This window comes from Amphiura filiformis, chromosome 1 (assembly GCF_039555335.1).
Source record: "Amphiura filiformis chromosome 1, Afil_fr2py, whole genome shotgun sequence".
NCBI classification, from domain to species: domain Eukaryota; kingdom Metazoa; phylum Echinodermata; class Ophiuroidea; order Amphilepidida; family Amphiuridae; genus Amphiura; species Amphiura filiformis.
The window spans coordinates 60,466,165-60,479,460 of NC_092628.1; the positions used below are offsets into that span (position 1 = coordinate 60,466,165).

Consider the following 13,296-nt stretch of genomic DNA (forward strand, 5'->3'; position numbering starts at 1 on the left):
AGTGATTGCTCTCACTCTCCTCAAAAGGCAGTCCCTGATTTGTGTTTACAGCACATAGCACACATTTCTGGCACAATGTGTTACTTGCATACTTACCTTTAATTTTATAAAATGTTTCTGGAATAAATGCTTCAACTTGTTTAAATCTCTCCACTACAAAACCCAGAGTAGGAAACTGGCAACTGCCAAAGCTAATGAGTTGTTGAGCCAATATATCCGGGAAAACTTTTTGCAATCGCAGCGTTTGAAATCGTGTAAATGCAGCACCTGAAATAGTTCAGTTAAAAAGATCTAGATTTCCATGGCAAGAGAATTGGAATGGATAGTATAAGCCATTAACAGTAGATCAAGTTTGATTACATTTCAATGAATACACTATGTCTGTGAGCATCCAACTCTTTCAATAGCAATATTGGAATTATAACAAATCCTATCCAAATACAAACATGTAGTGAAATATTTCAGTCCTTATTTACTCTGACCATAAATGAATCCCTAAAACCAGCCTTTAATCTTGAAATTATGGTTAGGTTTTAGGGCTAGGATCAGAGATATTGATGCTGAGATTAGCATCAGAGATATGGTTAGGTTTGGACATGACAGACAATATTTTAAAATTGCTCAAATAAAAGATACCTTCATGTTTAAAATTTTGTCCATCACATAATGATATCATATCATGTCAAAACATTTACCCAACAGGTCCCATCACAATTCATATTAGCAAATAAACTTCAGGGATTCATTTTATGTCACAGAATTATTTCTTTTTCTACTTACCAATCCTTAAATCTAACTGTTGTCTTACATCTACTGCAGCAGACATGTTGGCATCTGGAGCAACAAGATTATTGCATGCTTGAGCTACTGATCTGCAACAAGGAAGTACACATACATTAAAGATAAATTTATCCTTGATCGCTTTAAGGTGGTACCACACCCCCTGATAAATTCTGTGACTAATGTTGCATTTTTCCAAAAAAATAATTACACACTGGTAGCAAAAGAGGGGCAAGGAATCAAATTACTTCACTGAAATTTCAGTGATTCAAGACAAATGGTTCATTATATATCTTAAGAAATTAGGTACATTCTAGCGGTACCTCTTTTCTTATCATAAATAATGTACCACTTGTCGTGAGTACCACCTTAACACACTGAGCATAAGTAAACAGAGCATGAGCATAAGTAATTGCGCAATTTGCTTTTTTCAGCTCAATAGTTATATGAGTTGTTGCAAGTACACTTGTAAGGAAAATTTGGAACACAGATGCCATGCATGCAAGATCTGTAAAATAGGGGATTCATAAGTTCTATTTTGTCTCTTTGTATTACTTTTATTTATTTATAACATAAAAAAAATCTTATTTGATAAATAAGAACTTGACAGCAGGAGAAATTATGATAAGGGAGTACAGCTTTTAAGGTCTACTGAGCTCAGCCATGCTTTGCTGTCTTCAATAACGCATTGTATTGAAGAGGTACCTGGCTTTTATCAAAGCCCAAACCCATAAAAGCCTGTAGTAAACTCTGTCAGGATCCGCTCAATTGTACACACCGCTCCAGTACCACGCATTGACCAAATATTGACCGAATCTATTTTACGACCATGCTTGAATTAACAACCCCTTGAACCACTTTAAGTAAACATTTTGTTGGAGTAAGTTCCAGATTTTCTATTGAACGCAGACACGCCCCCAGACATGCTTATTTAATGACCACTTGAGTAGTTGATGAGTGGGTTGTTATGTACTTACTGAACACAAAGGAAATTGATTATGGTTTTACCATCGACCGCATTTATAATACTGTTGCTTTGCCGACTGCTCCGATAGATATCAGCAAACTCGTATACTGTTCGCTTGTTCCTATCGAATGCTCTGGCGTAAATGAACCATTATCGAAGACAGCAAAGCATGGCTGAGCTCAGTAGACCTTAAAATCTGTACTCCTTAGGAAAGCCACTAGTTGGTGCATTTATTGTCAGTTTAATAGTCTATGTATTTCATGCAACTTTTACCTTGGTGTTATTTCAGAGAATCGAGCTCGGTAAACTTGTAGGTTGGGTTTCACTGCAAGATGAATAAACACAATTATAATAAACGCCACAGTAATATTAATTTAAGACAACTAACTTTCTATAATTATGGCTTAGCAATAACTAGTATCAGTGCTCGCGAACCGGCTGCCACTATATTAGGGCTTTAATTGTCATTCAAACAATTTCTACTTTTATTCCTTTTGCTTGTTTTTTGGTCAAAAGTTCTTTTGAAAAACTTCTGTGAGCTACATCGATCTTCTACATGTGAGTCCAGTCTGTCCTTATCCTTATCTGGTTTCACCTTGTCTCTGTACCGGTATTGTTTTATATAATGATTGATAGTTTAGTAATTTAATTTCTTACTGATTGATTTCTCAGTTTGATATGAAATTAATATTGCTTCATCTAAAGGGTATGTGGCTCATCAAGCTTTTTGTGAGTTTTCTTCACTGCCCCTAACATCACATTGTATTATTAATTTTGCTGAAATGAATCGTAATATTTTGTATACTGAACTATAAGTCATATTTTGAAATGCGAGTGGGATACAAGTGATGTTATTCTTATAGTACATAATTTCCCAGAATGAAATCAAACCTCCCAGAGTTACATATTTTCTGTATGATTGATAATATTTTGACCCTTCAATCAAGAGCCTGTAGTATATCTGCTTAGGGCCTAAAATATGTCTTTAAAAATAAATAAGGAGTATAAAAGTGCTACTTCAAAAAAAAGTCAAATAAGTCACCGTTTAAGGACTCTTTTTGAAGTTTAAATATTCGAAATTAAATTTTGAGCCTAAATATCACTCGAGCAAAAAGACACACAAGTAACACAGCAAAAGGCCTAGTTCATGGCTGCAAAGAGTAACTTTGGGGACAATTCAAGCACACAGTATCAGCTCAAGCCAATGGAATAAATAAGCATTTTTGGTTGAAAGTGTTATCAGTATTCAGTGGTAATTACCTGCTTTGCATGTGTCTATAACTTCAAATCCAATGTTTTCCCCTTCTCTGTCACAATCAGTCCATACCACAAGGATGTCAGCATTACGTGCTTCCCTTTCCAAAGTCCTCTGATCAGATATGAAAAATAACCAGGATTAAAGAATGATTATTTTAATACAACTGAAGATTGGACTCTTCATGTATGCTGCTTTGCTTTTGTGTGTGTGTGAGCGGAGTGTCTTTGCATATATTGTAATTACCTGAAAACAAGGACCTACATATGGATACAAATACACACAGGTGTAGGGTTAGTCAGCACTTCCATAGATGAAAACTTTAAATACCGTAAAACCTTGTCTACAAGCATATATAAAGTTTTTTATGAAAGCTAAATTAATTTGAAATAAGCGTAAATATGCCAATACAATAGATTGGTCTTAAAATAATACTTGTTTGTATGCTTGGATCCAAACTTCAAATACTTTACATGCAGCTCTAAGGCAGTGACACATGTGCATGTGTGTTTGGGGTGGGAGTGCGTACGTGTTTGCCGACAAACGAGGACACACACAAGATTTTTCACCCTAAACTGTGGACCTACTTCCAACCGAGGACTGTCCTCGGTCTCAAACTGCTGCAAAGACCTCAAATGCATGCTAGATGCTTTAAACGCCTACTGTATTTGCCTGAAACCGAGGACCACACATGTAAAAACTACCGTCCGCAGGGTGATGGCTAAAATTCTGTTTCGTATTATACACACAAAATTTTTAGTCCACGGTTAGGCGATGAAAACATCATACACACATCCTCGGTTAGATAGCAAAACACAATGTCCATGTTTGGAGGCAAACACAGACAGGGGTGTGTGTGAGACTGTATCTACCTTTAAACTGAACTTAGTCTCTAGTTTACAAATTTGTATTTCAATTTGATTCTTTAATTATGAAATCTACAGTTCAATTTGAGAACTCTTGTGTTAAGAAGTTTACCTTAATATCAGTATAATCTTCTGGACAGGATTTGTGGACTCCAGCATCAAACAGGGTAACAGGATCACAGCTATGCCTATAAATAAAGAATGTTTTAAACCATCAGCTTCAGATTATATCCCAAAGGAATACATGTGTACTTGTCTAATAAACATCTTGAAATAATGTCACCTAGTGGATTTAAATTAAAATTTCAGTCACAAAAATTGTGAAAATTATGTAAAAAAAAAAAAAACCCACACAGACTGCTGGACTGAGGTTGCATAAAAACAATGAAACACTTCAATTCAAGAATAAATACATGAAGCACTTGCTACAAGTAGAACCAACATTATCCATCCCTAATATAAAGTGTTACTCTGACAAGCAAAATAAAATTATGTCAACCTGATGCTATAATATGAAGACCTCACAAAAACTAACTCGGCCATTATAAATACCCTACTATAAATTCAAACCTTGTAATCATATTTGGTATTTGAAATTGAAAATACAGAGAAAGGAAATGTAATTACATGTTTCATACCTCATTCATTATATTGTGGTCTCAGTATAAGTTGTTTGAAGGTGGCAGTGCCCATTTTCATTTTTCTTGTTAATATTGAACAAAATTTGGGTATCAAAATGAGTGTTTTTAAACACTCATTTTTAAACCACCTTTCTCTCTATGTTAAAATAATGTGAATTTTGTTCTGAAGTACAGGCATATTTCTAATAGCTGTGTTACTTTTTGCGAGGTCTTTATACAATGTGTACATGCAAATCACTGGTGGGTGGTAAGAAGTAGTAAGTTTTTCTTGACATTTGTTTTATGTTGAAGTTCATATCATGCTTGGACACATAGAGTGAAACTCCTAAAATTGATCTTCTTACCATTTCTTGACAGCAGCCACAAATTCATAGTTAAGAAGATGTCCAGAAAGAGAGGTCATCGTCATGGAACACTGCCGGTTAAAGAGTTGGTAATCATATTCATAGATTTTGTTGAATCTGGAAAAACCCTCTCTCTGTAATCAGAAAAAAAAGACTATAAAACTAATTGCATTACACAATGGGAAATTGCTAATTCTGTGAAAAATTTGCTCATTTATTCCAACTTTTCACAGTTAACAGATGACAATACATCAGTCAAGTTTGCATTATTCTACAATCCCACAACAATACTCAATTGCTTGTCCCTCCTTCCAGACAGAGAGTCAAGTTTGCATTATTCTACAAACCCACAACAACACTCAATTGCTTGTCCCTCCTTCTAGACAGAGAGTCAAGTTTGCATTATTCTACGAACCCAAAACAATACTCAATTGCTTGTCCCTCCTTCCAGACAGAGAGTCAAGTTTGCATTATTCTACAAACCCACAACAATACCTCAATTGCTTGTCCCTCCTTCCAGACAAGTCAAGTTTGCATTATTCTACAAACCCACAACAATACTCAATTGCTTCTCCCTCCTTCCAGACAGAGAGTCAAGTTTGCATTATTCTACAAATCCACAACAATACTCAATTGCTTGTCCCTCCTTCCAGACAGAGTCAAGTTTGCATTATTCTATGAACCCACAACAATACTCAATTGCTTGTCCCTCCTTCCAGACAGAGAGTCAAGTTTGCATTATTCTACGAACCCAAAACAATACTCAATTGCAGTGGTGTAGCTAGGGGTTGCGGCGCCCAGGGCTAAGGATACATAATGGCGCTCCCTCCCCAATTCTTGAAACGAGTGTGTGGGGAGCACGAGAAAATTTGCACAACTAGGACCTCTCACTCATTACTGTACAAAGTATTCATTTATGCAGCGAAATGTTCTGAATATCATATTTCTTGAAATAGTTACCCTACTGCTATAAAAGTTTACATTTTTTGGATGGAAATTTGATGAAGAATTCAAATATGCCACTGGTTTTTGTGTAGGGCAATGTTATAAAAATCATAAAAATTATGTACCGGTACAACTTTTGAACACCCTGTACAGGCCTTGCCGTTTGAGGCGACTCAGGCGAGCGATCGCTCTCGCTCGCCACCGCTCACCCAAACTCAATTTCTAGCAAGCGATTTTCCACTCACCATAGACAATAAATATTACTCGCTGCGAATCACCCAAATTGAATCTAAATTACATTCAAGTTTTAGCACTTCCAACGTATTCAATTTATCGTAATAAACTAGTCTTGATTTCTGAAAGACAGGATATCATCAGTGCGTAAGTGTGTCATACTGATAGCTCTTTCAGACCTAGAGAGTGATTCGACCACTAGCGAGTGATTCGACCACTTGCGAGTGATTCGATTACTCGCCTAGCATCAAGGTAGCGTAGCGATTGGCCACTTTCGCCTTTGAAATCTAGGCGGCAAGGCCTGCTGTATCTCAGTTAGGCAACATAACTTATTATCATTACTGGTACATGTTTGCTTGTTTTGAATGCCTACAATGTTATTAGCACATCTTTTCATGTTAGTAAATAAGAGAGCAACAACATTTTATACCGGCACTTTTTAAACCAAAATTTAACATTTCCACCCTATATGATATTTGTGAAATTGTGGCACCCTGTATATCAACTTACAAGTTGCATAATTGTCTTCCTTACACTTTCAGCTTGAGGATGGTATAAAAAATGTAGGTTTCTGACAAACCTGAGATGAATTGCAATCATTTTTGGGTGAAAGCATGTTTATTTTTCTAATTTTTAGCATGTACGGTAACACGTTTGGCCCCCAATTCATAACGCATGACCATATTTTAATGTTATTGAAGTGAATACATTGATAATGCTGCGACTAAGTGGAAATTGGGGACAATTCAGGCTTATAGGCAAGCACACTTTTGCTCATTAACATTAGGCATACCAATTGTTGGCCTACACACATGATTGACCGCTCATTTTTGTAAGTTCATGAATCTCAATGAATGCAATTAATTTTAGGCCAAGTAAAATAAAACAACATGTATAATTGTATATCATCCACACACACCCCCCCCCCTCACCCATTTTTGGAAATTTTCAAATATTTTTGTTATTTTTCCTATTTCAATATATTTCATGATTTGCTTCCTTACTTTGTTTCTAAAATTCTTGTGATGAAAAGACATGTTCAGAAGCTCTTGGTTATCATTTATAAACACATTGCAAACTCTTTCTTTTGTAAAATAACAAAAATATTAGGGGGCCTCCCTTATTTTATGTGAACATTGACAAACACTTGGCAATTGCAATTTTCATGTTTTACACAGAAATGAATGGTAAAAAAATAACATAAATAATAACTTAGGACCTTCCCTCACCGATTTTTGAAAAAGTCCGGACGATATACATATGTTTTTTTTACTTGGCCTTTACTGAATGATTTAAATTTTGATATTATAATTTATTACTCATGTATTAACATCATTTAAATTTTATATGCTCCGCGACTCGTCCAAACTCTAGCGGGATGCGGATCATTTACATGCCTACCGACAGTGTTCGAATTTAGGAAAAATAAATGGTTGTCCCACGGACAACCAGATTACAATTTCTGGTTGTCTGTCTAAGTTTTTGGTTGTCCGTAGGCCTACAAATGTGACTTTTGGCTAGATTTATCAGTATTTTTGGTTGTCCGGCGACTTTTTTAGTTGTCCCGGGCAACCGGACAACCAAAATTTCGAACGCTGCCTACCGAATTAAGATGATTTACATTATCATTAACATTGTTATCAATATGTATATGATGATCAATTATCATATTGTGGGATAGGCTTTTACGACGGGAATTCATAACAATTAGTGGGTTTTTAAGCGGGTTCGCCGTCGGACAAGTTTAGAACTGTCAAGCTTTACGTCAGGAGTAGCTCTGACTTCTTCAGGACAAAGTACCTAAGAATGAGACATGTAGACCGCCCCTTGACCTTGTCTACTGATGACTCTGAAAAGAGCCGTTTGCTGAAGACTGCCCCTTGTCAACAGAAACAAGCAGATCTTGCCTATCTGCTGATTTTGTAAGTTTTGGTGGCTCATTGAACGGCTCTTTTCAGAGCCACCAAACGCATACAAAATCAGCAGATAGGCGAGATCTGCTTGTTTCTGCTGACAAGGGCAGTCTTCAGCAAACGGCTCTTTTCAGAGTCATCAGTAGACAAGGGGCGGTCTACATGTCTCATTCTTAGGTACTTTGTCCTGAAGAAGTCAGAGCTACTCCTGACGAAAGCTTGACAGTTCTAAACTTGTCCGATTTTGAACCTACTAAAAACCCACTAATTATCAATTATCATGTTATAATTTATATTCACAAACACATACCCGCCTATACCTCCCATTGGACATCAAGTCAGCAAGAGACTTAGCTGCATCGTTTTTCTCTGCGACATTCAATACCCGATTTCCCCTCGCCATTCCTTGACTGCACTCACGAAATTGAGGATATTGTTGTACGCAGCTGTTGGTTATTATGGTGTTGCAGACTTTTGAGTTCTTTAAGCTTACCGAATTTAAGATAAGTTCACATTTTCTGATTGGATATAATATATTTAACTTGTTCAGTATATGCACACTAACAGTTAATATCATAACCATGCCTGAGCCATTCTCATAATATAATTTAGAGTCCGCAAAAGGTATTAAATTGTAAATAATTGTTTAGTTTTTGTACATCAAAAACATTTTCAAGGAAGCCGCCATTTTCCGGTGTTTCTATATCGCCATATGTTTTTGAAAATAAGAACTTCTTTTTAATGCCATTTATACAAAAACGCAAATGCCATCCAATTTATTGGTAATTAAAACAGCTATGTGTAACATTAATAATAAATGTCTTAAACTGTCTCAAACGAACTCATAATGTTTGCAACTTTAGATAATGCTTTTATAAGTTAACAACACCAAAAATTACTATTTCACATAAGGCTCACATTTGAACATTTGCCGCTGCAATTTTGTCCAACGAGGTAAAACCAAAGACTACCAACTCTGCCACATAGGGTAAATACCTGGAGTTCGTGATCCACAACATTCACGCTCCAGGGGCGTAACTAGGGCCCGGGAACTAGGGCCATAGGGTTGAGAGCCCGGGGCAAGAAACAAAATTGGCGCCCCTATCCCCCCCGAGAATATCTTAGACGCGGGAGGTGGCGTAGATAGCCCGGGTTGAGGCTAAGGATAACTTATGCCCCCCCCCCCTGATTCTTTGTTTGTTTGTTTACCCAGGTTGGTCCGTGAGGAACACATGCTAATCCACGGAAAACCATGGACCGTTCCAAGCTCATACAAATGCACAAGCCTGAATAGCCAGTGTAGGCTAATATATGCATGCTGGCCTAGATAGCTTTGATAAACAAAGCAAGAAATGGAAGAAAATAGCTAGGAAAAAGAGCCTAAAAGAGAGAAGGCCACTCCCAAACACAATTGTACAATTTTACTCTTAGCCCTTACTTCGTGAGAAAGGAAACTGGAATTCCAATCTCAGGCCCCGATGCAATCTTGACTGAACAATTGCGCGCGGAGCGGGCGAACTGAATTTTGGACAAATAAGGGAGTGTTCATAAATACTTTGGTGGGGGTTGTAAAATATGGGGGAGAGATCAAAAAAAGAAATTGGGTCCTAAAAAGGGGATAAAAAAAATTCAGTCCATAGGGGGATAAAAAAACTTAAAGTCATATACCCTGGGGTAAAATTGAGGTTTCGGATAACCCGGATTTAGCTTGGAATATTTTTGAAGGCCTTTTTATTCCAGTTTGTGATAGTCATGCGCCCTTTAAGCAGATTAAGATCCCAAACAAATCTCCTCCCTGGTTTAATGAAGAGTATCTTCACCTCAGAAAAGATCTTCAGAGCTTAAAATCCAAGGCTCATAAAACTAAGTCTGAGAATGATTGGGCAGCTTATAAAGCAATACGTAAGGGGTGGTGCAATAATTATGTGTACCCCCGGGGTGAATTATAGGGGGCAAAGATTTTTGGCAGGCCAAAAGGGGGGCAAGCATTTTTGGCAGGTCAAAGGGGGGGTCAAGTGATTTTGGCAGGTCAAAAGGGGGGGCAAGCAATTTTGGCACAGATATTTTGGGCATTGTTTCTATATTACGCCCTAAAAGGCGTAGGAAAACGTTAGGAACACGTTCAAATATGCAAAATTTCCTGCTCGCTGCGCTCGCACTATATGATAAGACAATTTAAGGTTTTAAATTCGGGTTCCCCAAAATCTTGCATGTGTAAGGGGGGGGCAAAGATTTTTGGCACATCAAAAGGGGGGCAAAGGTTTTTGGCACGTCGAAAGGGGGGGGCAAAGATTTTTGGCACGGCCAGAGGGGGGGGGCAAGCGATTTTTGGCAGACCATTTTGAGAATTCACCCCGGGGTACACATAATTATTGCACCACCCTAATAAGGTCAACAATTTAGCTACCAAGCTAAAGAGGGAATATTTTGAGACCTCAATTAGGGAAGCTGGTACAGATTCTCGTAAACTTTGGAAAACCATTAAGACAGTAATCCCTGCTTCTCAACATAAACCGATAAATAGCTTAAAGGTCAAAGACGCAGTAATTAATGATGGTGAGATAATTGCCAATGAGTTTAACAGCTTTTTTTTTCAACATAGGCAAAGAGCTCGCTGAAGCCATCCAGGCTGACCCAGTCCTTGAGGATCATCCATGCATAGGTGCATCATCGGAAGCTAGACAGTTCTGTTTTTCCAGAATAACTGAGGAGAATGTTTATAAACTTCTCAGAAACCTTGATGGTGGTAAGGCCACTGGCCTTGATAACATCAGCCCGAAACTCCTCAAGGTTGGTTATGAATATCTAGCTAAACCACTGGCTTATATCATGAACCTAAGTCTGGTAACCGGTATTGTTCCCTCTGCATGGAAAGTAAGTCGTGTTTTACCGATCTTCAAGGAGGGGGATCCCCTTGATACTAGCAATTATAGACCAATATCTGTTATACCTGCCTGCATGAAAATTTTCGAAAAAATTGTTCACACCCAATTATACAACTTTGTTGATAGTAATAATATTTTGTCTTCGAACCAGTCGGGATTTAGGCCAAAGGCATTCCACACAAACGTGTCTTGTTAACGTCTCTGATTATTTGCTTGATAATATGAGCTCAGGTCATTTTACAGGTGCAGTCTTTCTGGACCTTAAAAAGGCCTTCGACACGGTCCATCATAATGTTCTTGTTGAAATGCTTCAGAGTGTAGGAATGCATGGCGTAGAACTTGACTGGTTCTCATCGTATTTAAATAATCGTTTTCAAATAACCAAAGTGGGAGATCATTACTCTACCAAGGCTCCCATAAATTTTGGCGTCCCTCAGGGGTCAATCCTTGGCCCCCTGCTTTTTACAATTTATATAAATGACCTCTCTAACCACCTTAAGAGTACTGATTCCAAGGTCTATTTATATGCTGATGATACAGCCATTTTTGTAAAGGGTAAATCAGTCGAAGAGATTAATAGAACTCTTAATTCAGAGCTGGATCATATTTCCAAATGGTTGCAGAATAACTACCTCACTTTGAATGTCAAAAAAACCAAATCCATGTTGTTTGCAACTCAACAAAAATTAGGCAGAACCGAAGAGTCTCTCAATGTTTATATCAAAAACGACCCCATCGAAAATGTAAATTGTTTTAAATATCTTGGCATTTGGTTAGACCCCTCTCTCACTTGGAGTGTTCGGGGTAAAATGTAGCCTACGAGAAGGCATGCACATTTTTTTTGTGTGTGTACTCTCAATCTTCAAATCAACAAAATGTGCACACTCTACAATTTGGGTGTAACACTATGACTCCAACAGCTTCCAATATGAGTAGGGTCTATATACCATGTATATACGGTAATAATTCCAAACGGTAATTTTTAGCTAATGAGTTACGGTAATGACCATAAGCGTAGATCCCAGGGGGTGGGTGCGGCGGGGGGGGGCAAATCCTCACCCAATATTTCGATAGGGGGATGGTCCATACAGTCATCCCCCAATGTTGACGCCTGTAGGCCTACATGGGTTTCTGACCAATAACCCCGTATTTGGCCATTAGTAACCTAAAAACTGCCCAATTTTTACGCTTTGCGCGAATTCATTCCAGTTTCGTACCTACTAGGCCTACTAGTATATGGGATCATCAGAAACTAGGACTAAGAAAAAAGATAGGCCTAGTATTCATCCAATAATTTTGGGCCATGTTCATTGCAGGCTCAATGCCGTGCCATGATGGTAGGCCCAGTGGCGTAGCGTCATGGGGGGGGCACGTGCCCGAAAAACGGCTTGTGCCCCCCTAATGTGATCACCCACGCTACGCCACTGGGTAGGCCCTAGGGGCTGCTGTGCAATATTAAGTATAGCGGTATGAGACCCAGCCGGAGGGGTACCGGTTTTCCTAAGACTTTTTGAGTAAGCAGTGGCGTAGATTTCTTTTTGACCATTGTGGGGGACTTATGGGGCCTGGGGTTGGAAAATATTTCTTGAAATATAGTGAATCCGGCACCTTTTGGCGACAGAATAAGTTTATGGTACAAATGCGCGCGAAGCACGTGAAAGCCATTTTGAAGCTAAACTGGATGATGAAATATTGTGCAAAAGTGGAAATCCGCGCGTATAGCATAATTACTATATCGCGAAAAAAAATTGGGCTTTGGGGGCCGGCCGTAAAAAAAAAGTGACCAAATATGAGGTTAATTTGTACAGAAACACACATATACAGGCGTCAACATTGGGGGTGGGGTGATTGTATGGAGCAGCCCCCTGGCCAAAATATTGGGGGGAATTTATCCCCATCAGCTCCCATCCCCGGTTCATGTTACGAAAAACTCACGACACGTGAATGAAAGGTGATACACGCAATACTTTTTGTGAGCAAGTTATTGAGCCCCACCCCGCGAGAGCGGCGAGTGTTCGCCCTATTTTTTTCTGACCAGCCTAGCGATGTCAATTTTAAGGTTAGGGATAGTGATCTGATTAGCCCATGTGAAAGCCCTATGTCTTAGCTATAAAGAGGCCTACGACCACAAGCCCAGAACTAGTCTAGAACTATCGGGCCTTAGGCTACAAATAGCAACAGAGCAAACAAAAAAGTTTTGCAAAGTGGCGAACTTGCCCCATATTGGGGCAGGTTCGCCCATCATGCATGGGTAAGTTCACCCTAATCACAAAAAAAGTTTAAACATTGCATAACAATAACATACGGTATTCAATGCAAACATTTAGCAAGAGTATACAGGATAGCTCAGGATATTCATTCTCTTCTGGAGAGTCACTAAATTTGTAGCAGGGGTCGGGTCAGGGTGAAATGTAGGGGTCCAAAGTGAGCTTAATCATGTTTACAACTTCGGGGGTATTATGGATT

The 13,296-nt window shown here is 38.4% G+C and overlaps 1 protein-coding gene across 2 annotated transcripts in view; it reads right to left on the minus strand.

Moving 5' to 3' along the window:
• The window catches only part of LOC140150083 (DNA topoisomerase 3-alpha-like), a 34,197-nt gene extending 25,564 nt beyond the window's left edge, over nucleotides 1–8,633 (minus strand). Inside the window, exons 1-7 of one of the 2 annotated variants that reach the window (XM_072172097.1) lie at nucleotides 8,439–8,633; nucleotides 4,854–4,987; nucleotides 3,981–4,056; nucleotides 3,008–3,116; nucleotides 2,021–2,072; nucleotides 781–872; nucleotides 97–267 (exon numbers count right to left, since the gene is read on the minus strand). In XM_072172097.1, coding sequence (XP_072028198.1) covers nucleotides 97–267; nucleotides 781–872; nucleotides 2,021–2,072; nucleotides 3,008–3,116; nucleotides 3,981–4,056; nucleotides 4,854–4,987; nucleotides 8,439–8,528 — 724 coding nt within the window. In that variant the 5' untranslated portion in view covers nucleotides 8,529–8,633. Of the gene's footprint in view, nucleotides 1–96; nucleotides 268–780; nucleotides 873–2,020; nucleotides 2,073–3,007; nucleotides 3,117–3,980; nucleotides 4,057–4,853; nucleotides 4,988–8,255 lie in introns of both variants that reach the window. The other variant, XM_072172090.1, reaches the window with a different exon arrangement.
• Nucleotides 8,634–13,296: the final 4,663 nt, after the last annotated feature.